A 27,421-nucleotide genomic window follows, 5' to 3' on the forward strand; every position below is an offset into this window, starting at 1 on the left:
GTGACTCGTTAAAGTCACATGGCTCCAGGTGTGAATGGGGGTTACATGGGTTCATCCTGGGGGCCCTCCCCAGACGGTTTAACCCCCATGCACCTGTCAGGACCACCTCCAAGGTGTTTGTCCCCACCTGGGGTTAAATACCTGGGCTCGCACACTGGTTTTAGACCTGATGAAGCCTCCTGGATGAAAGTCTTCAAGAATCAAACGTTGCCTTCAACTTCAGCACTTAATGACATGACTTGGGCTTTTAATTTGACAAGAAATGATAAGAAATCAAAAGGTTGATAACGCAAGCGAGTGCTTCCCTCGCAGTAAAACCGCTCTCTCCACCCGTAGCCGAAAAGCCAGTGCCAATATTTCCGTGAGCACCTGAAGTGAACCATCAGCTTTTTAAAATCACCGCTGACGCCGACCACAACAGGGAAGTCACGTCCAGAGATGCGCTGAGCAAAGGCCAGACCAGACACCGAGCGGACATGGGCACTCTGCAGCGTCTGAACGCCTTTATCTGCGAGCGGCTGGCGGCGGCGGCCGTGGAGATCTTCGGGGCGGTGGAGGAAACGTTGACAGAGCGCCAGGAAGAGCTCAGCCGATCCAAGCAAGAGATAGACCACCTGCGATCACTGCTGCGGCAGGAAGTCAGATTACATAGATCAGGTTGTGCGGGTGGAATAAAGTCCAAGACTCATCGTGGTTTATTTAGCGTTTGATAAACAAGGATGAGGTGTTGCAGCTAATATGATGAGAGCTGCAGCTCCCTTTAGGTTTTGTGATGTTGTTGTCAAATTATGACTCACAGTTAAAGAGAGTTATTTTATAAGGATGTTTACAAATAAATGTATATGGTGGGACATGTATTCACCAGTTAAAACAAAATAAAGCAATGTCTAAAACATGACTCGTTTTAGATTTAAATGTGAATCTAGATTACATTTTGACTCCCAGTCTCTTCTTTCTCTCATGTCATTCAGCAGCTCATCAGGTCTGTGATAAGGAGGCGTCTCCTGATTACTACCACGAGGAGGACCGGGCCCTAGATGTGAGCACCCTGCATGTAAAAGAGGAGCATGTCCACGGGGGTGTTCAGCGAGGACTGTCCCGTTGGCGGCAGCGTGACAGCGTGACAGTGTCTCCTCAGTCTGTGAGAAGAGAAGGTGACAAAGAGCCGCACTCACACCTCTACAGAATATTAGCTGTTGAACAGACAGCAGATATAAAAGCTGAGCCTGATGGTGATGAGTTCATAACATCTGCGTCAACCAGGGAGGCTGAGATTCCCTGTGGAATAAAGCCAGAGTCATCTGGACTTCAGCTAGAAACCCTGAAAGGTGAGAAGATGACTGGGTCAAAGTTTTTTTTTTTAGTCGCCTGCCACAGCAGATGCAACACTGAAATCTGTGCATTATCTGCAAAATTTAGTACATTTTCACACCCTCTTCCTTGTAGATCCACTTGAAATCACTCATCATGAGCAGGATGGGCCTGATGAGCAGCAGCACACTGAGCAAGCCTGGAGGCCCTGTCAGGCCCACGAGGACCCCAATTCCCCCCACATCAAAGTGGAAAAGTTTATACCATCTATTCCTCAGGAAGAGACCGACCACGAGTATGAACTCTCTCTTCGTTCTTGTAGCTCGAGCCATGACCAGATTCTGAGCGACAAAGCATTTCACACAGCAGAGGAACAGAGAAGAGACGCAGATGGAGAAGGCTGCAAATTGTTCAGGCTGACCAGAGCCTCTCGACCTCTCTACTTCCTAAATCAGTGTGAATATGTTGAGAAAACAGAAGGTGCGATGAACGGCGACTGGACTGAGGCGCTCACACCCACAGAAACAAGGCCAAAGAAGAGGAAAAACTCCATCTTGTGCAGCGAGGAGGGAGAGAGAATTGGAGTGGACGACAATATGAGCGATCTCACTAAAGAGAGGAGACACATTTGTCCCATGTGTGCAAAACGTTTTAAAGAGTCAAGCCATTTGAAAGATCACGTGAGAATCCACACAGGTGAGAAGCCGTATCGGTGTAAGGAATGTGGTATGAACTTCAGGCAGAGTGGAGCTTTGACTTTGCACATGAGAATCCACACAGGGGAACGACCGTACCAGTGCTCCAACTGTGGCCGGCGCTTCAACCGCAAAGGTGACATGGAGACTCACATGGTGACGCATACGGGAGAGAGACCCCATCTTTGCATGGTGTGCGGGAAAAGCTTCAAAAGGAAGAGCAACCTAAACACACATCTAAAGATCCATGTAGAGGACAAAATGAGGACAGTGGACACTCCACCGCTGTGACTCTTTGAATACTGTCTGTGGATTGTCAGAAACTATAATAGTTTACATTTCTACACTAACTGAAATGATCAATTTTTGATCTCAACAGCAAAAACAAATATAAGATTTGTTCTCATGCTTTTAAGGTGATTCACCTCCGCTACTTTCAACATTCAAATACATTTTATGAGACAACATGAACATTAGTTTTACACTTTTATTCTCACCAAGTCGAGAGACATGCAAATTATTGAAGCTAGGCTCCGCTCATAAAATTGTGTTGGGTGTACTGACTTTCTACAATTAACTTATTTCAAATGAGGATGATGACTAGTGTCATGTTATTGCCAACTAGACTGTTGTGCTATACTTATGGAGGACAGTCAGCACCATAGTAGCAGCAGTTACTAAACTGTATATCCATTCATATCTCGACTGTCCCTTAACACCTGAATATTTCAGCGAAGGAGAAAATGAACCCCAGTAAAACGCACAGAACTGAAAGTTTAACAAAATGGTCAAATCATGTATAAAACTGCTACAGGCCAATTTCAGGATCAGTTGTAAAACATTAAAATTTCATTTGGAAAGTGAAACAGTACAGCAAACCTTCAACATGCATTGAGTTTATATGAGAGATCTTAAAGCTGCATATCTACTACTACTGCTACTAATAAGACCCTGAGGCCCAGCTGGCTCTGGGCATTTAAAAAGAGACAAATTATGCTTTTGGTGATTCTCTTTCAGCACAATGTTATGGTGTCTGACACACATGTTGAGGGGAACGTTCAGAGAAATACACCCAGTAAGGCACAATCTGTAATATGAACTATGAATTTTGCTTGATATTTAAATGAATTTATGTTCTGACATTGTGGCTCTCATGGCTGCTGTAGCTCGATGCATTCAGTTCACCGTGAAACACTGCAAGAAACACAAGGACTACACAAAACCTGTACACCACACATGACACATTTTAATTAAATATAGTAAAAGCGAGAAAAAGAAAAACACTCTGGTTATTCTGACTTTCAATAATTAGTCTGTGATAAGTGTGTCATATGTACACAAAAATGAAAGAAAAAAAGAAAAGAAAAAACATCATCACAGACAGTGTTATAAATATCAGCAATGTAGTTAAAGTGAACTTGTCTTCCTTTTCAGACAAATGTAACGGTCAAAAAATAAAAATACGTACCTTGTAGCCATGATACTTCTTGCAAGCTTCCACTAAACTATAGCAGAGTACTCAGTTGTCTGTTTCTCTACAGGTCCATTCTCCAGCGGACACTGGATGACGTCCGTTAACTGGGCATGGGCAAATCTGGACAAGTATGAACTTCTTCAGCCTTGAGGTCCACACATTTAAATTGTATCGACACCAGAGGGCGCTTTGTCTCAGGGATACAGTCTGTCTGATGCCTGTAGTCCAGTGATTCATATTCCTTTTACACAGTTCCCTTGACTTTCCACACAGGTATCACACAGAAAACATGGTTTGTAAAACATCAAAAACAAGTCCAGATTTCACTTTGGAGCAACTATAAGTCCTATCACACAGTCAAACTCAGGTAAACCTATTTCTATGGTGTTGGCTCACTCACTGTGTCAGAATATGCAGCAACTCCATAATCAGTATAAAATCACATGTGTAGGAGCTCACCTGGTTAGGTAACTGGTATTTGCCAGAAGATGGGAGCAGAGTAAGACGTGCATATATAGGTGATGTAGGTGATGTAGCACTTAAATGTAGAGGTGTGCATAATGTAAGGAGAAAAAGCCTATCAAAGGATTACAGATCCAATTATGACCCATTACCTCATACCAACTATGATATGGAAAAGTAAACGGACTGCAGAATATACTTTATTTTCAATGTTGGTGTTTTTCTGAAATGTGGGCATTCTGTACATAAAATACATCAAAACAAGAGACAAACTGTGAAACTGATGTCATTCAGCTATATAGGGTAATTAACATAGCTCTATGCATACATTTATTTTTATATTTACATTATAATATCCAAGATATTGTTTGCAATAAGAGGACGATCTATTTGCTGCCCACTCTCCTGAACATGAAATCTCAGGAACGCCTTGAAAGATTTGGTAGAAATGTTGACTTGGACTCAACAATGAACTGAGTAAAATTTATTTTGTGGTCAAAGGTCAAAGTTACTGTGACCTCACAAAACACATTTTTGGCCATAACTCAATCACGACACGATTTAACACCAATGTCTAACAGGATAAAATGATGATGATATTTTATGTCCAAACGGTCAAAGGTCAACTTCACTGTGACATCATAATGTTCTACAAAAACACTTCTGGCCTTTATTCAATGCTGTAACTCAGGAGCAGAAGGGGAGATTGTGACCATATTTCCTGCAACCTAACTGGTTGGCAGAGGCAAATCTGCGAGGTCAGTAACATGTAAATAACTTATATTTCTACTGTCTTCTGTCCTGTAACAGGGATAAACATCTCTACGAACTTCCAAATGTTAAAGATCTTCTCATCCCTCCCTCTCAGTTATTAGGACACAATATATAACAATGCATTTAGATGCTGTCCGGCTCTGAAGGGAGCAGTCACTACAGACTGGAAGAAATGATGCACTGCAGCCACAAGATGGCCTCATTATTACAGTAATGATACATTTGATATGTTTAGATCTTTGCACTGGTTATAAAATACAAATTAATTCTATATAAGAGAGACAAGGTGTAGCTCTTTAGGCCTCTACGTCTCTTAGCAGTACACTTTATGTGTGTGGTGGTGAAGAGTGCTTCGAGGACACCCTCTTGTTTGACACTAGTTTTATCATGTGGTGTCTACTGCAGAAAAGTTAACTACATTATGTGATAATCATCATATTTATAGATTTGGAAGTTTCATTTACAACCAATTCCCTCGCAGGAGGAATATGATATTTTCACTTACATGTTGTTCTTTCCCACAACAAACACAATTTTATTTTCCCTTTAGAGTATCCCTCTCAAATGTCGAGGCAGCACATCTGTCCCATGTTACACCGACAAGAAAATCGGACAAAACTGAGACAACTGCAGTTTTCATTATATGGCTTTAAGGAGAAGACATGCAACAACAAAGCTTGTTAAGTCCATGAATCAGTTGGACACTGACAAGGTTGTAAACATAAGGCTTGTCTTGTCTGTGCTTCACATTGTACCTGACAGACTCTTGTGGACAATTAGGCATCCCTGTTTCTGTGGAAACCAAGGCAGCAGGTCAAAGGTCAGATGACAACCAGACGAAGAGATCAGAACAGATACATGAGTTTGTGTCGTTTATGGTCAAATTTGTGCATCTTTAGCATGAATTACTGTAAAGTATCATCCACTCTCAGTATACAAACTGGTACACATTTACCATGGACGTCAGACTTTTATACATACACGGATGTTCAGTCTGCTTTATTACACTGATGCAAGCCACATGCTTAGGAGGTCAAAAACAGGGTTGCATGAGTCATATTAATGTAAACAAAGCAAACATTATCCTTTGATTATTATTTTTACATGAAATGCACATATTTTTTTCAAAGTTGTAAAAACCTGAATGATGATTTCTGAAGTAAACAAAAGCTCAGTATTAGCTATGTACAGATGAGCCCGATATTCACTATTCTTCTTTTATCACTGTGGTACTGATGTGCTTTTTTGCTGGGCTTTAAATGTGTAAATGGATACTCTGAGCATGCTTTAAAGAGGTAAAACTTGTTTATAATGTTTATGTTTATAATTTTCCAGTCATCTGAGGACAGCATAGAAAACAGTCACAGTAATCCGTAGCAAGAGCGGCCACTTGTAAACAACGAGGGAAACAAGCTCATTATTCAAATAAAATGAAATGTGATAGCAGATGCCACTAAAAAATGAAAACCATGAGAACAGAAATAACACGCTCTGTTGTACTTTGTTCGTGCTCAAACCCTGTAGGTGTTTTAGTCTTTCTGACATTATGAAAACCAATGTCAGACATATCGAAATGTATTTGAGAATTATTTTCTGAATCTATACCTGAATTAGAAATAATTTTCATTATCAAAATATAGTTCCTGTTAGATTAAAAAAAGTAATACTGATCAAAATAAACTTTCAGTAATGAGTCAGTTTGAAGTTGTAAACTTTCAGAGATAAATGCATGTTGTTTTTTACGAGTGTCACAGACAGCATATTAGCAGACATACAACATCATGCACTTGAAAACGTGAAGAATTATACAAACACTTTTTCCTTCCACCACAAGGTTCAAATGAGAAACTGCCACTAATGTGTTTCAAACTACAAGAAATACAACATTCAGCAAACAACACCTCTGAAAGAGAAGGAGTAAAATACTATATCTAATAATTTTGTACAATACCCAACAATACTTGTATCTACAGTGGGTGTAGTTTGACACCTTTGACACCATATTTTTTGCCTTTTTTTTTTTTTGGCACATACAGATTGATGAGAAACTGAGCAGAGAGGAAAATTTAACTCAACTTTTCTCCTCTCCTACAACCCCCTGATTGCCCTGGTTTGAAATGCAGAGGTGCCACTCATGTAATGAAAAGGCACAGCTACATTTGATTGGAGTATGAGGTGGGCCCTCCCACCTGGCTGTACTCGGACGGTGGGCCGAAGTTTCCCTGGGTGTTGGAGCTTCCTGACTGGTCAAAGCTTCCCTGGTTGTAGGGCTGTTGGTTAAAGGTGCTGGCCTGTTTCTCAGATGCCCCGCCTGCCAACCTTGAAGCACCCTTGTGCCAACTGGTCTCCTTAAAGACAAACCAGATGTTTCCAGCCCACAGAACAAAGTTGAGAAACCCAAAGACCTGAAGAGAAACACAAGAAAGAGGGATATAAAACATGTGCAGATTAGATTAGAAATTTTAGTCAGGGATACAGACTCATGTTCTGTCTTCTCTTTTTATTTCTTTCATTTTATTCTTCTAGGCGCTATTTTGCTCTTCATATCAGATCATCCTCATACCTTTCATAATTTTATAAAATATGTTGTTTTTTTTTGTGTTTATTTTTCATCCAACTTCAACTGACAAATCAACTGCTTCATCTCCACTTCAACTGATCAGTATTTCAACTATTATAAATGTTTCAACTGCAAAATGTCAAGTTCATATGCAGTTTCTTCAGAAACTGGTTCATTTATTCATTCATTCCCACTGTCCAGGACACACATCCTGCAAACCTACCACTGAGGTGTTGAGTCCGGACCAGCGTGATCCGTGCACAGAGTCACACTTGTTGGTCTGGACTTTGCAGGCAGAGATGAGGAGCTGCACTTCATCTGGATCAGTGGCCATTTTCACATCAGACAGAGCCTTTGCCCAAGCAGAGGAACTGACCAGCCACATGAAGGAGAACACCACAGTCACTACGAAGTCCTGATGGCACGGATGAGAGAAAAGACAAACAGTTCAGTCACTGATAGAAACATGAAATAAACATTACTTTTTGTACAGATATTTGATAATGCGACTTTATATCTGGCATTATGATTCCTTTGACAGTGTGAACACAAGATGTCAAACAGAAGAATAAAAGAATTCCACGGTAACAGTACAAAAAGGTCCCAGTTCAGTGGCTGCTATACTCACAATGAGCGGGGCTCGACTGTTTTCATGGTATTTGTTCTGGGAGAATATGTAGACGATGGTGGCCATCAGGGAATACAGGAAGGCAAAGACGGCAATGGTGACGAAGAACTCTGCGGAGGATGAATAGTCTCCAATAAGGAACACGCGTTCCCTCCTCATGCCCTCACACACAGGCGCTTCAAAGGACACCTGGTACAACCTGGCACACAAAGAGAGAGGCACAGGTGTCAAATCCCACTCCCTGTATGTTTAATCCTGGTAACTGATGATACAGCGCTTTACACTGTGGTTTCTTTTTCTTACGTGGTTCAGCAAACTCTGACTACTGGAGGAGGGAAATTCAACAGTCGGAAAAAAACAGTATTGCATAACATGATCATGTCATTTGTCTGTGTACCTGTAGCAGTTGGTAAAGATTGTTAAGCAATTAAATTGTAGTTTAGTGTTTGCAGATTTAATTTCAGTTCCCTCATTTTGATTTAGGGGACTGAGTGTCTCTTAATTTAAACCAGATATTAAGTTTAAGAGTCACTTTACCCAAATCAAAAAGAAAAAAAAACTAATTTTCTTACTTCCAAGTGGTGTTTAGCAATACAGATAGCTTCAGTTTGATCTGAGGTGGCTCTGAAATGTACCCCAACACCGTGAAGGTGAATCTAATTTATTTTCCAGTGATCACAGCATTCACTCATTACTTCATGAGAACCTCTATACTAACCTCCATACTAACTATACTAAGCTGTAAAAACTATGCCTATTCTGTCCAGATTGCTCTGGTGTCTTCATGTTTAAAAAAGCTCTACAAATTCTGCCTGTGCACCTAATCAGGAGTGGATTGTCATGGACGCAAAAAGTCATTGAACATTGTTACAAAACATTAAGAGCATTCATAAGAACCAGCGTGACTGGCATCATCATGCACTGTGTTAGCATCAGAGTATACACAGGTTCATACTGATGCCATCAGACTTCCAGACTATGAATGACTCCCACTCACCTGAAAGGATAAGCAAAGTCGATGCCGATGCTGAGGTTGCTGCTGGCCTTCTCCATGCAGTCCACACTAACCCGCAGCTGCCCGGAGTAGCCCCCACATGTCGCGAAGGCAAAAATGGCAAAAAGCTGCACAAAGATAAAAATCAGACGCCTGCTGTGAAAATGGGCCTACAGTACAACTGATCTGAACTGAGGCAATAATCCAGGCCGAACACATTTGCAAGTACACAGTCACACACAACCACTTGTGACAAGGTGATACTGTTATAATGTAATCAGACCCACAGCTTCCTTTCATAGCACCTCTGTGTCTGCTTTAACATCCTGTCGCGAAGAGAACCACTGTGAGAAGACAAGCATCAACTCTGACCAAACACATTATCAGAGAGCAGTGTGGGCTCTTGGCTTGGAGATTTGCTGGCTTGCCAGTAGAGCAGATTCTGAGTTGGCTGATCAGCATGGAGGAGATAGGGCCTAGATATTACTGGGAATGAGAATTTTTTGAATGTGGTTACCACCCAGACCATGAGTCAGGAGACAGAGCTGTACTTTGTATTATACTGATGTATGGGTACAGTATTAATCCCACTGGTTTTTACTCGAGACACTTATTGACATTGCATTGGAGTCAGTTTCAGTTCTCCTACAGCCTGATTGAAAACCTACAAGGCGCTTTGAGAAACAGCATTTTTAGTTAAAGATATAACCACTTTTCTTGAAGCTGTCATACCACATTTCACACAATTGTTTTTTTTTTTATCACTATGCACTGGTGAGAACACTGGTAACACAGGGCTTATACTGATGTATGACCATTCAAATGTGGTGTGAAACCCATTTATAGAGTGCAATAGCTCCATTTTGAACAGACTTTACTGACACTGTCAATCACGACAGGTAAAACCTGAAAAGCCAAACCAAAGTCTCTCTAAAGTGGATGTCATAGAGGGTGTTTCCTACCATGGTAAATGTGTTTGTTCGTTTTGTTGTATTTCATCACACGGATTAATGTCATAGTGGTTTTAACTGAATTTTGGCCACTTGGGGGCAGCAGAACATGCTGTAAACACACTGGCATATTACCACCATCTAAAGTTGTGGTGTGTATGATGTGTGCATTAACACATCCAGCAGTCAGAGCAACATTAACATTACACAACATGGACTCGTGTCAGCTGGGATTGGCTCATATGCCATTTCTTCAGAAACTCAGCCAATGGTTGCCAATGGCCACACCCGGGGTTTCAACCCAGAGCCTTCTCGCTGTGAGGCAACAGTGCTAACCACTGCACCACCATGTCGCCCTCTCACTTTTATTCATATAAAAATACCAATAAGTGCAGCTTTAATAATATATTAATTGAAAAATACCATGACTTTAAATTATCAAATATTTTGATAATAATAATATTTATGATAATATTTTGATTTTTTTTTTTTTTTTTTTACACGTCAAAATAGAGTCACAAGTAACATAAATTGGATTTAATTTCTACCAGCAGCAGCAAACCCTATGCTTATGGACATATCAACAATTTCTCAACTGTGAAACCAATTTAACACCAACTCATACATTTTGGCCACATCAGCACAGGGACTACAATAGCTGCAGTGAGTGTGTGGGCTGAACTGAACTAGGACAGACAAAGTCTTGGAGTCTGGAGAAAGAGATCCCTGCTTGTGCTCCCTCCATAGTCACCTGATGATGATTTCACCACCACACATGTTTAACAAATACGTTCTTCCTTGAGCATTTGCTTCATTTAAAATTGCCCCAATAATAAAAGACTCGACTCCCTAGGATTAAATCTAATCTCAACTCTGAACATTCAAAATAATAAGAATTCATTTGTCAGATAAAACTCAATTAGTGAAGTACTAGAGAAATATGTACACTAGGTTATTACATAGACAGAATGCAGTCTTAATGAATGAAGACTTCACAGTTGAGATTCAACTACAGACTGTAAAACTTTCAAGTAACTAATTTTAATGCCATTATAATAGTCTGGTGACAAACTGAATGATCATATATCAAAAAACTATGCACAGTGCTTGTTGAAAATTTATATCCACAAAAAAAAAAACAAAAAAAAACCCCCCAAAAAACAGGAGCAAATATAACCATACACACTGAAGAGGGGAAAATACAGTATAATCCAGCCCAGTTGTGCTACAGGGCTCTCAGAAGCTCTCTGATAATGAAACAGAAGCTGGAGGAGGTTTCCTGAGGAAAGCACGACCATACTGTGTGTGTGTGTGTCTGTGTGTGTGTGTGTGTGTGTGTGTGTGTGTGTGTGTGTGTGTGTGTGGCTGAGCATAAGTGTTTATTATCTCATGTCTCTTCATTCCTGTACCATGCTATTCTCTACCACTTTTGTGATCAGGATGTAAGAAAGAAAGAAAGAAAGAAAGAAAGTAAGAAAGAAAGAGAAAGAGAAAGCCAAAAGGGGGATAATGAGCAAGTAGGGCATATAACTGACTGAATAATTCCCAAAATCTATCTAAAATGACAAAAAGAAATAAAACACAGACTGGCCCATACATAGGTGTGCAGCATTAGGCAATTTTACTTTTCACTTGAGTACAAAACTGGGTTAATAGAGGACTGCGTAGCAAAGCTAGGACCTAAAGTCTGCAGGTGTGCAGAGTTTTGTTGTGATTTCTGAAGGTTTGTGCAAAATTTATCTTAATGACAGATATAAAATTGTATAATTTCAAAACGGACTGACATACAGAAATTCTCTTCATAACTTTTTGTTAGCAATGTCTGTAGATGATTTGAGAAAATTGGACTGGTTCATTTGGGGTTTACATTAGATTTTCTAATGTTGCGCAAACGTTCCACAACGTCAGATCAGGTTAGGTTTCGAACCCTGACCTTGGTATCCCCAGAGACAGTGACTTACTGATTGCTGCACTGGGGAGTCAGGTACTACACGTACCTTCAGACAAGTTCAGTCATTGAAATCACACAGACAAAATCAGTGTATTTTTTTCCGTTCAACCTAAAACACTTAAAACAGTCAACATGTTGGTGTGAAAGTCCTGAAAAAAATCATCATTGTCTGCTTGGACCCCTAACAAGAAAAAAAACAACAGGGCTCCAGCAGCGTTCGCTACTTTGACCCCTAATAATAACAAGAACAAAATGGAGCATTTGCTGCTTAAACACTACAATTGAGAAAATGCATTTTAGTGGGTGAGATAGTTAATGTAAATTAAACAATATATATGCTCTCACCTCCACCACATACAGTCCCTACCACTGTTGTCGTGAAATTTGTTGCTGCCTCTGCTGCCCACTCCAACAGTACTGTGGCCCTAAGAAATAATTATGGAGGTGCATGCAAAGAAGTTTTGCCACGGCTTTTGCTGCCTCATGTGACAAACAGAAGATGGATAGTTAGCTCTTCTTGCTACACTTTGCCCCAAAAGTGATGAGCTGTTTTAATGACATGAATGTGCGGCGGTTTTGTGTGTGGGACTGAAAAACTGACACAAAACATACGGCTCCATGTAAACTACAGCTACTCTGCAGTTCCAGGGCTTCTATCTGTGCACCTGTGTTTTGCTAAAAGTCAGAAGTAATTCATTTCCAGCTGGTTACAACCACAGTGAGTTTCATTTGTCAAGCTTGGAGAAGCTAGAGAAATATTGCACACTCATGCCTTTGAGGCTTATTGTTTTCAGGTTGTTTGTACGTTTGGATTGACCTACTGTACATCTGTCCGTCCCATTCTCGTAGACGCGATATCTCAGTAGCGCCTTGACAGAACTTCTTCAAATTTGGCACAAACATTCACTTGGACTCAAGGATGAACTTTTGATGGTGAAAGGTCAAAGGTCAAGGTCGTGGTAACCTCACAAAACACGGTTTTGGCCTTGTGAACATGATATCCCAGTAACACCTGGAGGGATTTTCTTCAGATTTGTCACAAATGTCCACTTGGACTCAGGGATGAACTGATTAGATTTTGATGGTCAAAGGTCAAAGGTCAAGGTGGTGGGGACCTAACAAAACACGGTTTTGGCCTTGTCAATACAATATCTCATAAATGCCTGGAAGGAACTTTCAAATATTCATTAGGACCTAAGGATAAAATGATTACATTTTGTCAAATGTCAAAGGTCACAAAATGCAGAATCAGCTGGAATAATTCAGTGTAATGGTTATCGAACAGTTTGACTGGTTTCACTTTCATTACAGACAGCAAAGTGCATATGTTGAAGCTAAAAATGATGGTTTCTCCTTTTAATTCTAACTTCACTGGATTTGGGATTTTGTTTAAACCAACCAGGAACAGGCAGTGTGAAGAAAAAATTGCGGAAATAATGTATTTATAAGTGCCAAAATATTATTTGGAGAATATATTTCCTCTTTGTGGTATTTCCTCATTGTGGGTCAATACAAAGAAGCTCAATCCCTAACTGGTATAGGATGGCCCTTGCAACCTCAAATTCTCCACATAAAGCCACAAGTGCAGGCAGAATGAATGGGGTGTGGGTCTGGAGGATGATAATTCACAATGTAAATTTTGAACTTTAAGGGGTCTTATGGGTCTGATGAGTGATGTGAGGATACTAAATTTAAGTAAAATGATAGCACAAGATTTCATCTTGATGTTAACTAGGGCCCACTCACTGTGTATTTCTTAGAAAAAATGAATTTCTTAGACTTATTGTTACTGTATCACATTCTGTTTGCCCCTCTATGTAGGGTAGATTCACATGCAGTGACTACTTGTTATTTGCTGATGAATGCTGGACAGGGCCTCCACGGCTCTCTTTGTTCACTGTTTAGACTGAGATTACTACAGCACAGTGAAGGGATATGAAGTGAGTTGTTAGAGGGAACTGGTTGACAGTTTGATTGTCACATCATAGCATTGTTACAGCTGATAAATCCTGACCCACATGCACACAAACAAAGGATTTCAGCAGATATGAAAAGGCATCATTGTCCATTATCCTAACTTTTCTATAGTTCTTGTTTCCCATTAAGGCTAAGTGGCTGTTGTTAGCCACTGTTCAACATTGTTAACTGCTCAGAGGGGCATTGTTGCACAATACTTGGTGATGCTTTGGGAGGCTAATCTGGACCAAAAGGCACTAAGCTAGGTTTGGCTGCATGGATAAGGTCAGATCAAGGTCAAATGCTGGATAATAAACCAAAGACTCAAGTTTCCACTCATTTCCTGCAGCTTCAGGCTGCAGGTGGAGGCTGAATGCTGCTTACCTTGCTGTCAAGGTGCACAGCTGTAATCTCTGCAGGGGATTCCTCAACTGAAGTGTTTTTATGTGGTCCACTCCCTTTAGCTTTGGTTAGCCACAAACAAACACACACAAAAATGTGCTCATATGTCTGCACTTAACAAATTCAAATATGCAGCTAGAAGGTCTCATAAATACTGTACATGCAGACTGTAGTGTGTGCTTATCTGAACAAACAAATGGGAGAAGAAAAGTGACCAGAAAAAAATACTCCCTTCTAATTATCACAAACAGCCTCAGATAAACATCTCTCTTTCTCTGCCCCCCCACCCCCCCCCTCTCTCTGTATGTATATACTCTTTCTCTCTCTCTCCTGCAGCTGCCTCCTCTCCCTGTGATTTTCGGCTCGGGTTTAGCCCCTCTCATTTCTGGCTGGGCCCTTTGAACAGGAGAGCGTGGCATTGTGGAAGGAGGGTGGGTGCTAAGCCCCGCGCCCCCGTGTGTTTATCTGCCTCTCCCAGCTGGGCTCCCCAGGGAACAAGAGATAGAGCGGGAGAGAGGGAGGGAAAGCAAACCAGAGAGAGACAGATACAGAGAAAAAGAGAGAAAAGCCAGGGTACAGGAATGAAAACCGTCCGCTGTGCAAACAGAGCTCTGAAACATCTCCCTGTTTGCCCCCTTCTCCACTGACCTACATGGCATAGAGCAGCACGCTACTAATGTGAGGATCATAATTTGCTTTCAAACCAGAACAATGTGTATTTCCACTTCAATCAAAGATAAAAAAAAATACCACTTCCGATATTTTCGACAGATTTTAAATGAGTGGATGTGGTGCAAGGATTCTGTCTGAGGGGAACTTGATGCACAGGCGAGGTCAGAGGCTCACATGGATGAACACTGTGGAAGAGCGGAGGCCGGCTGAGGATTATGAAACTGATCCTCAGGCCTCAGGGTTGACTACGAAAAATGAGACCTACTGTCCAGTACAAACAGCCTCCACTGTGGAAAAACAGGGGTGTAGCAAAAATGATGAACCAGGAAAAACAAAAAAACAATTGAGAAAGTGAGGTGGGCACAAAGACAGAATATTTGGGGAATGGTGCATGAGGAACATTTGGCTGTAAAATAAGTAAATAACAAGAAAAAACAGAGGAGCTGCTTGAACAACAAGGGTGTGATAAAAGCAGCTGAGGAAACGATGGAGATAGCAAAGGGTAGAGAGGTGAGGATCACGTTAAGTGGCAGACAAGCTAAAAGGTGCATTCACTGATGAGCTGCACTTGACATTTCTGCAAAACCTCCTCACAGATGCTACACACACACACACACACACACACACACACACACCGTCCACCTGCTCTATTCAAGTAGTTAGGAATCGTTGTGGTGTCGAGTGGCTGCCTGAGGAGGAGAAAATGCCTCAGATGTTCAGCCCCCCTCTCTGCCTGACAGGGAGGATAAAAAAATATATATCTAGGACACTCTTTATGAAGACAGAAAGAAAGCAATAGATGAAACAGAGTGAGACAGAGATTGAGAATCAAACTACTCTAAAAAGTACTTGTGTGGTTTGAATAGGGAACAGATGTCATGTATCAGAAATGTAAATGTAAAACCTTTTTAAGTTAAAAATAAAAATACAGTAAATTACAGTAAATTATATTGAATCATTCATAGGGCTGAAGCATATACAACATAGGAAATGATTTTGTTGTGGGCTTCTTCTCATAATTGTAGGTATTTTGACCTCACTAACTTTGCACTGGCCACTTTCATCAAAGAGACCGACATATTTTGGGACAAGCAGTGCAAGCCCTCTACCTTTCTCAAGAAAACTTAAAGCATCTATACTCTATATTTTTATAATCACAATGACAATGACAATGTTAAAACAATGTGACGATGTGAAAGAGGTTGCTCGTAGTGATGAAATGAATTATCACCAGAATCTGCAGCTCCCCTCAGCTTTGTGGGGTTTTAGAGCAAGTTTCGGCTGATTGTCTGTGCTGTCTGGCCTGCAACTTTACTGCTCTGGTCCACTCTCACAGTGTTGTTTCAGGAAGCTGTTTTGAGTGAAAGAACTCAAATAACACCACCTGCTCAGCACCAACCGCAGCAGTGACAAACTAAAGGCTTGTAAGGACCAAAAACAGAACTAAAAGAGAGTGAACATTGGACTGACATTAATTAAGTGGCCAGAAAATCGACCCCACATGAATATTAATGATGATCCATAAATACTGGATGTGTTAATAAGCAGCTGTTTACTCGCAAGTTTGTCATATCAACATAAAAGGTGATGATACATCAGTGTTGTGTTCAAGAGTTTGCGCTGCCCCTTAGTGGCCAAAAAAAATCAGTTACTGGATCTTTCAAATAATAGTGTCCGTATCAAACCAAAGGTAGAGAGAGAAATGAGTTTGAGCTAGCTTGTGTAGCTAACTGCACAAATGTTATCATACTGTCTGGTGACTTTGGCTTTGTAATGATTGCTCAGGTTACCTGTCTACATTATGATTTATGTTTATTTTCTGAATCTCTATGAGGTAGTTGCTAAGCACAAAGTTAACATGACATATAGTTAGAATGGCCACAGTTATGAGACTCATTAAAAAAATATGGATCTGATGGCCTAAGAGGAAATAATGGATTAGACAAATGCACCTAATGAGGAACCTGAATGTATAGCTAAACAGTACATCTCCAATCTGTTTGCATTTGTCATATGTATTCATGCCTGTATAGTCATACATTACTTCCATTCTTTTATATCTCCATGTTTGTTTGTGCATGGCTGAATGTGTGCCTCAGAGCGTGTGTACCCTCTCTGTGCATGTGTGTGTTTGAGTGTTTAAGGACCTACAGTAGATGTGAGCCTGCAATGTGTATGTATGTGAACATAGAGTAAAAATATTGCGCTCTCTCTCCCTACTCAGGCAGAAGCATTGGCCACAATGGTGTAGGTTTCGACTGATTTCTGCACAATGATGAACATTTGCATATGGGAGTAAGCACACACTAAAATACACACACACACACAAACACTTAAGCTTTCACTGCTGCGGTCCGACAGTGTAACTTGAGCAATTTTATGCCAGCTAGTTACACAAACAAAACAACAAAAGCACACATCAGAAATAAAAGCAGAGTGGTGTGAGCAGTCAGATGAACATGTGAATCGAACTTTGACACCCTAACTGGCTGATTAGTGTTGACATATGGAGCAAAAAGTGAATGTAATATGTACTTTTTGTTATTTTTTGTGTTTATTATTCACCTAAAGGTTCTGTTAATGATTATCACTGGCACTAGATACCACACTAGACCACCAGACCACCAAGACAAATACTTTGTCAGCCACATCTCAGGCCTCTGTTCGGCCAACCCCACACCCCCCTCCCTCCTCCCTTCACATTCTCAGTCAGCAAGGTGTATCCAAGTGAAAGCAGCCATTGAACACACAACAAGTGGCAAAACCAAATAAAATCAGCCTGTGTACATGGGAGCACACAAAAAACAAACTAACCACAACCATTTGCCCATGCTAGCATTGCTGTGATATGCTCCACAGCAATGCTGACAGTTAGCCAGCTAGCAATAGCAATATTTGCTGAACAAATTGGTAACATCAAGTCAGCTAATGTTATCATGATACTGTAGCTGTCACTACATGTGCCCGGCATTTACATTATATGGCATCAAGTTACTTACGTATGGAGGAGAAGAAAAGCTAGGTCTGAGTCAAGCTGGAGCTCTTTAGCAGGTCATAGGGTTCTCCATCTCGGAAAAGACTAAGAAGTACCGGCTCCACGGTTGGACTGAGAAAGAAATTCAGCCTTGGACTTCATTCATGGTCACACAAACAACACTGACTGAGCCGGTAAATACCCTGAAGCTGGCAAAAACTTAAAAAAAAATTTCTGGTCTTGACGTATCCAACTGCAGTCCGACTGGGAAAGCCTGGATTCAACCTTGGATTTATCTGTGGTTGCACAAACAAGCTTTCTGGATGTTTTGACAGGCCACCAGTGTGTCTGTGCTATGTTATCTCTTTTTGTCTGAGCCTTCTTAGATGAAAAAGTGGTTTCTTTAGTGGAGGAAATTCTGGAAAGTCTTTCACCTGAATGCTGCACACGTCACTGTGTCAGCTCGCATGTGGGCAGTGCCTGTGTGTTTAAACGTGGGGAGGGTTTACCAGGAGGGACACAACCACAGGAACATCCCACTTTCTCAGACTGGTTACCAAAACCGAAAACAGAGAAATTCAGATTACAACACACAGAGAGAAGATGTCACTTCGCTCTATGTTCAGGAAACCGTTACTCCACCATATTTTTTGTTTAGTGGTATATTGTGTAAAATTTTGTTTACAGAACCTTTGAATTTGTAAAAAGGAGCTTATTTCCCATGAAAACTTTCATTTTAGACTTTTCAATAAACAGTGGTGATACCTTACTTTTAGGTTGGACAGAATAATGCATAACAGTAGATGAAAGTTTGTCAATTACAGTACATCCTCACACTCACTCACTTTTTCCTACTCATCAGACAGATGTGGACATACTTCAGTGATACTGATCTTGGCTGAAGCATTAGTCAGAAAAAAACCAACTACTTCTCCAACTACAGAAGTTACACAAAGAGGTGACATCCACAAAGCTTCATGTGAAAGCAGTCTGATCTTTGCTTTGATGGCAGCACCATACAATAAAATCAGTAGCTCATTTAGCAGTGGCTAATCCCTCCCTGCACGAGGAGCGCTTTGTGCCCTGCATAGCCCAAATTCATATTTTGCTCCCTCTCTAAGCTTGACTGATCACAAGCAAGCAGAAAATCTCCATTTATTTTTGTAACAGTGTCCCTTCCTGCTGCTGCTTTTTTCCCCATGAGGTTTCCATGGCTACTTAGTAAGGTGACCTATGTGGAACCTGGCCCCTGTGCCTGGCGGGGACAGTCACTGCACTCATAAAGCTGAGGGCACCCAACTGAAATGCAATATGAACCCATTGTGTGTGCACATATACATATGTTTCTGTGTGGTGGTTGGTTTACATATGCAAAGATGAAATTTCCTCTCAAAAATCTAAATCGGGGGAAAATCATCCAAATTCACATTAGATCCTATCTCACTTGTAAAAGTGATTATCAGAGGTCCATGTGAGGGACCAGGTTTGGATTTGGAGGGCAAATTAGTATAGCCTTAAGTGTGAGTGATGAGGAGTAACAATGCTTTGAGACCCTTTCATTGGTCTCTTCTGTCAAGCCATGCAGTTTAGCCAAACATAAACATTGACTTAACACAAGATTATTTTACAAAAAAACAACAACAAAAAAAAATGTACGTCGTTATCTTACCATAGAAAGTGAGCCAACACTTTGTTGACCAATCAGAGTTTATAAAGTGGGAATAAGAATAGGATGGTCACCTTCTGACATAGCTAGCAAGCTACTTGGGCACTGTCGTGAAAAATAGCAACAAAAAAATGGCGAAAAGCTTTGGATGAGGCTGTTGCAGATGACCAAGTTGTTAGACATGTATAGAAACAAACCCACTTAAATTTGAATATCTTTTTAAATCAGTGTGAAAAATGTTGACTGTTCCAAGTCTACCGCAGCTTTTGTGTCAACTGTAAATTACGTTGGTGGGACAGACATTGCTTGATACTGGGTGCAACAAAATAAACCCTCCCACCCAAGGATGGTGAGTTGTTATTCTCACCTTTACAATCGTGAAAATGTTTTCAACACTAGATTTCCACTTCTGGTTTAATCTCAGTTAATCTTTGTGTGTCACAATGTAAATACAGTGTGTCTTTGTGACATTTCCATTTCTTTACACTCTTGTCCATGTACGTAGTGTCTCAACACCTGTGCTCTTCTGTGTATTGTGTGTATGTGGGGTGTCTTGTTTGAAAAGACAAGTCCTACAGGCGAAGACAGGCTAACCTTTCTCTGTCTGAGTCACAGATGGTGGACCGTCATCTCAGGGTTGTGAGGGAGACAGAGGTCCAGCTCTGACCGGATGGGTCAGGAAAGGCCACATCACATTCAGGATCATCAGCTACCACAACCCACAAAACCCCACAAACTTATTTTAAGATCACACCACTACGGGAAATTATGATGTTATAGATACCTTGACAAGAGGGACCCATTTTTATGTAAAAAATATATTGTTCTTTTAATCAGCACATTAATTAAAGTGAAATAAGAACTCTAAGATCAAGCTACTACACATACAATGTGAACAGGTTAATTCAGTGACTCTAAAGCTAGCATAACCTCAATCTAGTGACTCTTTAATTACAGAGTATGATGTCATCTGTGGAAGGGAGAGAGAGAGAGAGAAAGAGAGAGAGAGAGACTAACAGTCTAAAACAAGATGGAAGGTGGAAAATGTTAGGACCCAGCGGTGATGCTAAACAAAGCAGGTCCATATGCAGACATTTTCATCCATGAGCCTCAGTAGACTTTAATTACAGATTTAAAATTCATTCTTTAAAATAATTTCAAGTTCATTAAAAAAAAACATTCTTTAAATACCAGCAAATAACAACACACTCTAACCAACAAAAGCATTCAGTTCTGTACGAGTGGATTTTTTTTGCAGCTGTTTTGCAGAGTTGATAGAAGAGGGAACGTCAGACATCAAACTTTTAATGATATCAGACATCAGAGAATATCAGACTGTAGATTATATTGACTGACATACATCAGGGATGACAGATGATATCAGCTGCATTTTTTTTCAAACAGTCTCTGACAGAGAGGTGAAAATACCCTCTAATGCTGATTTACTGTGTATCTGAAATTCATTGGTGCTCTACTTCACCTGCCTGATGGCAAGTGGACTTCATGACACTGAGATGTTTGTTTAAACAGATAGTCCAAGCTTGACGCCATCTTTTGATGCATTTAAGAGGTGTCAATTTTTCCCCAGCCTTGTGCCCCCTTGTCAAAAGGAAATGTGTGATTTCAGTGTTGAAAAACAGATCTTTGACGTATCAAGTCTCTTGCGATATCTGTCAGCAGCTGTCGCCAATCTCTGTATCTCCCTCCTTTCATTTGTTTTTCCTTTGGTGTGTGTGTGTGTGTGTGTGTGTATGTGTGTGTCTGCATGCATGCATACTTATTTCCCTGTGCAAATGTTCATCATGAATATTGTGCAGAAATCTGTCAAAACCTACACTATAACACAAGGTCAGAGACAACAAGAGAGAGAGAGAGAGAGAGAACTAAGATTGATTTTTCCAAATTAGAGATGCATCTAATTTTGCAAATCGCACAACATTCAGAAGTGTTCTACTCATGTGAGGCTTTGTTGTGTTTGCATAACATATACAGTAGTACATATTATGCAAGATATAGCCTATATGCAGACTAATTCTGACCTGTTTCACTCAGTTTTCCAATAGTATTCATTTAGCGATCAGGGTTAACTGCCTATTTAATAACTTTTTGCTTTCTGATGCAAAATACATTTGCATTTATCAGAGGAAAATTTTGATTTCATGCTTTCTTAAGATGAATCTAATAACAGGTATCACCTAGCAGCCTAACATACTGTATGACAGCTTTGACTCCAGGTTAGATAAAAAAAAAACAAAAACAAAAAAAAAACAGGAAACGTACAAAAATCATGATATAAGGGCTGAAACTAACAATTATTTATGTAATATCAATTAATCTGTTATTTTTGAGGTTCATTAACCACTGAATATGTAATAATAATTTGTAAGAAAATATTAGAAAATGTTTTGTCTGACCATCTGGGCAAAACCCAGAAATATTCAGTTTACTATGCTTTAAATAACTACAAGTTGGAGGTCCAGTTTAGATCTGTGATTAGCTGTTGTTGCCTGGGAAAACAAATATGACAGTTTATAGTGTCAGCTACTTAATTATTCTACTATAGCTACTTCATTAATCAACATGAACATTAACTAATTTAGGGACCTCCTTTAGGGACTTTTATGCCCGATCTCTCACAAACTACTCCGAACTATGAGGTTAATGAACTCAAAACAATGATTCGATCTACATGCAAAGTTTAATTAAGACACTTGAACTTAACGCACTGCGACCAGCAGATCATCTCTCTAGAGAAGAGTTGCCACTCTGTCCAACTACAGTTCACTTCTACTGTGACTGAACAGAGTGATGTGTCTTTTCACTCAAAGACAATCTTTGGGAGAGTCATCCCACAGCAAGTGTCCCAAACAAGTGACAACCCACCGTGACGTCACCCGTTGGTTTGCGAATTGCTGTTTTGAAGCCTCGAGTTTGCAATTTGGCCGCCGCCATCTTGATTTTTTTAAACCCGAAGAAACCATATTTGGAGAAGAGGGTGGAGCAGAGGAGGAGCGAGGGGTGGAACTGACCTGAGAGCCGAGGTCACTATGCACGCCCACCTAAACTGTCGACCTGACAACGGCATCAATCTTTAGGCTATGCAGCGCTGCTGAATCTGAAGTCATTTTCCATAAGTCGAGGTAAACTTTATTACGAAGTGTTAAAGTACACTGCTCTTGATTGACAAGCCAAAATGTGTCAATCATATGTTAGCCACGCCCCAATGCATACCCTACTTTATCGTCTATTTTAAATGAAATGGGACTATAATTTTAAAAATGAATACCATGTTGTATTGAAGAAGACGTGAAACTAGCGATTGAGACCATAAACTCGTTATGAAAACGTTTACTGGGGTCATAAAGTGAGAAGTAGGGTCATTTTCTCATAGACTTCCATACAATCGGACTTCTTTTTGCCCCCTGATGGTCATTCGATAGAATGCAGGTTTAAGGCACTTCCGCATTGGCTTCATTTTCCGGAGCCAGCGTCGACGTCCATTTTTATATACAGTCTATGGTCCCAAATCAAACAAACCTGGCATGTTGCGTGGCCAACAGGTGCATGCTGGGTCTGACTAACGCTAAATGCTATAATACTGACGGTGGATCCTTCAGTTGTGACTGAGACCTGGCAGAGAAGCTGCATTTAGAGCAGACTATGGAGGACTTCATGGTGCACGAGACACAGCGTGGCATTCAGACAGGTGTGTGCAACTCTGTATGGCATCAACAACTACTGCGTTGCCTAGCAACATAGCATTTTTGTCTGCATATGTCAGCTGCAGCCACTGTGGAGTTTATGTTGTTTATACATCTCCTTTATTCTGCTGTTCTGGTGTTTGATTGATTTAGCTGAATGCTGATTTATTTAGAACTGTTGTATTAGTCTGCATTAGTTTTAGCTAGGTCTTCCTGGTAAACTGCCAGCTGTGTGTATGTGTAATCATCAGTTGTTTGTACAGGCTGCAAAATGCCTGGCTGGAATTTATTCATTGCTTTCGGTGCTGTTCTCTCCTGGGAGTGGCGTAATGAAATACCAATGCATATACACCTGGTAGCCTAAAGATATTCTTTAATTTAATAGTTTTATCATATATTATGACCATATTTTTTTTATCCCTCCTCGTAACGTTTACTCAGAAAACATTTTAACTGACATATTTTGTACTTTATCTGAGTGCATTTTACACAAACAATTTAGCATTTACTTGAGTAAAGTTTCTTTTAAGTAATAGTACTTGTACTTGAGTACAATTTTCAATCTTCGGGCATAGCAACAATAACTGAGGGGACAGGACTCAACCTGAATATTTTTTTTGATTTTACATGTATTTATTTTATGTTTGAGGACATCTTCCAGTCAGGTCCAAGCTATAGCTGAAACCAGTCTTCTATTGTCGCACAGGTCTATCTGCCACATACACAAACACACCCCAAGGCAAACTAAACTGGTGTACAGTAAAGTACTGAGGATAACATCATAGGACAGTGGGTCACTCCTGGGTTTTGACTTTATTAGACTCATGATGGGACTCATTCTTTGTGACTCATCAGCCTTAGTTTTTGCTACGGTACAGGGTGGTCACTGAGTTAATACAGTACTTGTAAATCTGTAGTGTGTGAGATGATACAACAGCCATGACCATGCTTCAGCACATAACGAATGCATGTACATTATTTGCATCATGTGCTCAATCAACTGTACAATTTTGCTCTCTTTCTTCTTCCATCTCTCTCTCTCAAACACACATGCACACACATGCAGTGAAGAGTTTGGGCAAATCTCAAAGGACAGCTTCTGCATGAGTTGGTCCATGGTGGAGAGAAGGGGACCTTACAGCTGTTTGGAGCAGAATATGCCAGCCACTGACAGCATGCCAAACAGGCCAAGAGCTGATTGCATGCACATACACACACACGCACACACACACGTGCACACACACGCACACACACACACACACATCATCATCACACTCACTCCATGTGCAGGCACAGTCCTGATGGAAGCTGCAGGAGACCTACTCTACAGCAACATCTTGACTTAAGTTAAAACAACCTTTAAACAACCTTCTGTTTGTCCATATGACCAACCAGCCATACAGTCAAGGGTTCATAATCATTAGCAAAGTAAATGTCAATCGCTGCCTGAACAAAAGCCTTTAAGGCCTGGAGGCATGTAAACAAAGCAAACTGACAGACATGTGTTTTTGCTGGTGTGGTAATGTGCAAAGAAATCCACTGCAGGGCAGGCCTTTAGATATTGTTATGAGCACAGAAAACATCGTTTTCATGGCCACACAGGCTCTTCACAAGTGACTGCCATGCCAGTCTTGTATTTGCAGGCGGCGAGGAGGTCGCTGTTCGAATGATGGTCTAAAAATAAACAGGGGCCATATTTAAAGGTTTTAGCTAGCTACAAAACTGAATGACATAATTACATACATAATGAATGTGCATGCTTGACAACACATAAACAAATATGTATTTCTTCATGACCATGGTTGCCCAGGATTAGGCCTATGTGTTGGTCAGAAGAATATCATACTGTAGCATCAACACCCAGGTGTGCTACTTGTGATTGGCATTCAGCTACGTGTGATTATGCTCAGCTCATTATTTCTGTGTCCTCCAGTGTCTGACGCTGCTGTTTGAGAGGCGTCATGTCCCAGCTGAATGTCACTCGGTGGAGGGCAGTGGGACAGTGTCCCTGCAGGCTCCTCACTCCTCAAATTCAACTGGGACCTCAGACTGGAACAACATATAAAGCTTGCTTGGTTAATTATATTTAGTTTTTTCGTGTACAGTTACAGTTGTCTGTTTGTCTGTGTGACCCATTGCATCAGGATTGATCCGTTTCTTTTATCTTAGAATTTCTCTTGATTTGTTTGTAAAGTAGCTCCAAGAATAGGAGGAGCAGACAGTTAGTTCTGACCTTTTAATGCCAGGACTCCTTGTAAAATTATCCAGTGTACTTTGGAAACTTGCATCAGATGCTACATCTGTACCTGTGTCTTGAGGTTTCCCCAAGAGTCAGAGCTTGAATCGGGACTAATGTGGTGCCAAATTAGGGCAAATAGTATTGTTACGTTACAGAGGCAGAAAAAGTGAGAGACCCTTCTCACTGGTTTAGAGAGGAACAGCCTGACCACAACTACACCACTGTAGGTGCTGCAGAATAAATCAGAAAAGCTGGGTCATAATTTGAATTGTTTGCATTTTTATGAGCCCACTTAGAAGCAGAGATGTTGGAGAGGTTTCCCTCTTTGCGGATGCAGGGAGGAAAAAAAAAAGACATGGCAAGGAAAAGGTCACATTTATGAAGATGTGGAGGTTGCCTGCCCTCATGATGTTTGCCTGTTTGTTTGTTTGTGTGTGAGAAATTAATTGTAACTTCAGATCATGTATGATTAGATCGTAGTGGATCAATACCTCACTGGATGTCACAGGACGGTTCAGTCATGCTCGCACTATCACACATGCTGCCCTTCACCACACACACACACACACACATACACACACAACATGAGGACACACAGAGGGAGCTATGACAGAGTGTTATCTTCATCATACAGATGGTGCTTTGGATCATCTGCTTGTTCTTCACAGTGAATATGGTCTCACACACACACACACACACACACACACACACACAAACAGCCAAATCAGATGCACTTGGGAGCTCACCTCACTGATAGACATCTGCCCTATCTCGGCTGAAACCTCACACGTCTGATGAAAGTAGGTTTGAGTGTGGTTCATTCCCTTTGCATGTCAAAAAATATGCTTTTTATTTGATTTTTCTGGAGCCGAGACTACTGCTTGTGGATCCTCTGGTACATTTGATGGCATTTATAAAAGTGAGAGAGACAAGCTCACACACACATACACACACACACACACACGCACACACACACACATCCTAACTGCGCACAAGCTGAATACCCTCATGGCAGTCATTTCCCTAAACTCACATCAAAGGAAATCACTTATCTCTTTCTGCCCCCAGGCTTCTCTGCACTGTACAATAAACACAAGAGTCTACAAACGGCACCCAGACAGAGAGAGGTAGTAAAGCTTTGACTCAGTCAGAGTGAGGACACTCCGTCCTTATTACTGACTCCTGTTATATCATTACACTTGGGGTAACACGGGGCATTTTTGTGGACTGACGCAAAACGCACAGGTTTGGCACAAGGTGTCCAAAATACGCATTATTGAAAAGCTTCATAGTGGTTTCCAACGTCATCTAGTTCCCACAAAGCTGCAAATCCTTACATAAACTTGAGCCATTTAGTCACGGTGAAACGGATCACAGTCAAGCTGATTGCGGGTAAGGTCCCTCACCGTGTGGAAGTGACACAAACACCACCACTGAGGCGCAAAACCCAACAGATGTGATCAAGGAATTTATCAAAACAAAAACAGATGCTTACTCAGTGTAGGAATACTATCACCACACACACACAGTCATCATATCCTATATTATGTTATATAATTCATTGATTGACCCTATTTACACACGATTAAGTTACTGCATGCAAAATACATCAAAGTTCCGACTCACCCATTCCAAAACACGGATAAACCCCAGAGGTAATTTTAGCACTTGAAATGCCCCCGCAGAAGCGAGCTGCAGAAGATAAACAGGGAGGGTAGAAGCATTCTCATTTCTGTCATCAATTAACGACACATTAATCAATTTACCTCATGATGACTAACATTTCCGAGTCACAACCATCTTTCCTTTCCTGCATTTACGCACCTGGTTAGCGGTGTCCATGTCAACAGAAGTCTACTTTCTTTCTTACTTGTTTGATTGGATGTAAACAATCTGAAACCACAAGCCAAGACCCGATTGATGTTTGTCGCGCTTAACAGTCGAGGGCTCTCGGCTCTGAGTCCGACTCCGACCGGAAAAAGCCGAACGCTCTTGGTTTCATGTTTAGAATT

At 40.8% G+C, this 27,421-nt stretch overlaps 2 protein-coding genes across 6 annotated transcripts; one reads left to right on the forward strand and one right to left on the reverse strand.

Moving 5' to 3' along the window:
• The first annotated feature begins 17 nt into the window (after positions 1–17).
• On the forward strand, positions 18–4,431 carry LOC139630334 (zinc finger protein 253-like). 4 transcript variants are annotated; one of them, XM_071493662.1, is made up of 4 exons: positions 21–657; positions 972–1,328; positions 1,447–2,007; positions 3,548–4,431. In XM_071493662.1, the coding sequence occupies exons 1-4, from the start codon at positions 477–479 to the stop codon at positions 3,628–3,630; spliced, it is 1,182 nt and encodes a 393-aa protein (XP_071349763.1). In that variant the 5' UTR covers positions 21–476; the 3' UTR covers positions 3,631–4,431. The 4 variants fall into 4 exon arrangements, with proteins under 4 accessions (XP_071349761.1, XP_071349763.1, XP_071349762.1 ...); XM_071493661.1 differs by having other exon boundaries at positions 22–657; positions 1,447–2,142; positions 3,548–4,430; XM_071493660.1 differs by lacking the exon at positions 3,548–4,431 and having other exon boundaries at positions 18–657; positions 975–1,328; positions 1,447–3,501.
• On the reverse strand, positions 4,412–27,395 carry synpra (synaptoporin a). 2 transcript variants are annotated; one of them, XM_071493663.1, is made up of 6 exons: positions 27,234–27,395; positions 27,036–27,101; positions 8,902–9,026; positions 7,905–8,103; positions 7,500–7,691; positions 4,412–7,121 (listed from the first exon to the last, which is right to left on the reverse strand). In XM_071493663.1, exons 1-6 carry the CDS (start codon positions 27,249–27,251, stop codon positions 6,870–6,872), a joined length of 852 nt encoding a protein of 283 aa, XP_071349764.1. In that variant the 5' UTR covers positions 27,252–27,395; the 3' UTR covers positions 4,412–6,869. The 2 variants fall into 2 exon arrangements, with proteins under 2 accessions (XP_071349764.1, XP_071349765.1); XM_071493664.1 differs by lacking the exons at positions 27,036–27,101; positions 27,234–27,395 and adding an exon at positions 17,829–18,880.
• Positions 27,396–27,421: the final 26 nt, after the last annotated feature.

This window comes from Trachinotus anak, unplaced genomic scaffold (assembly GCF_046630095.1).
Source record: "Trachinotus anak isolate AG129_WGS33_773 ecotype Australia unplaced genomic scaffold, CSIRO_AGI_Tana_v1 ptg000013l, whole genome shotgun sequence".
NCBI classification, from domain to species: domain Eukaryota; kingdom Metazoa; phylum Chordata; class Actinopteri; order Carangiformes; family Carangidae; genus Trachinotus; species Trachinotus anak.

What these genes read in the sequence shown, in the direction of transcription:
- LOC139630334 (XM_071493659.1), top strand. Translation starts at nt 477, where the DNA reads ATGGGCACTCTGCAGCGTCTGAACGCCTTTATCTGCGAGCGGCTGGCG. An exon ending in AGTCAGATTACATAGATCAG is followed by an intron (nt 658 to 971) that starts GTTGTGCGGGTG and finishes CATGTCATTCAG; the next exon opens with CAGCTCATCAGGTCTGTGAT. An exon ending in TCAGCTAGAAACCCTGAAAG is followed by an intron (nt 1,329 to 1,446) that starts GTGAGAAGATGA and finishes TCTTCCTTGTAG; the next exon opens with ATCCACTTGAAATCACTCAT.
- synpra (XM_071493663.1), bottom strand. An exon ending in GACTTTGCTTATCCTTTCAG is followed by an intron (nt 8,104 to 8,901) that starts GTGAGTGGGAGT and finishes TTTGTGTGCCAG; the next exon opens with GTTGTACCAGGTGTCCTTTG. An exon ending in CCGGACTCAACACCTCAGTG is followed by an intron (nt 7,122 to 7,499) that starts GTAGGTTTGCAG and finishes GTTTCTCTTCAG; the next exon opens with GTCTTTGGGTTTCTCAACTT.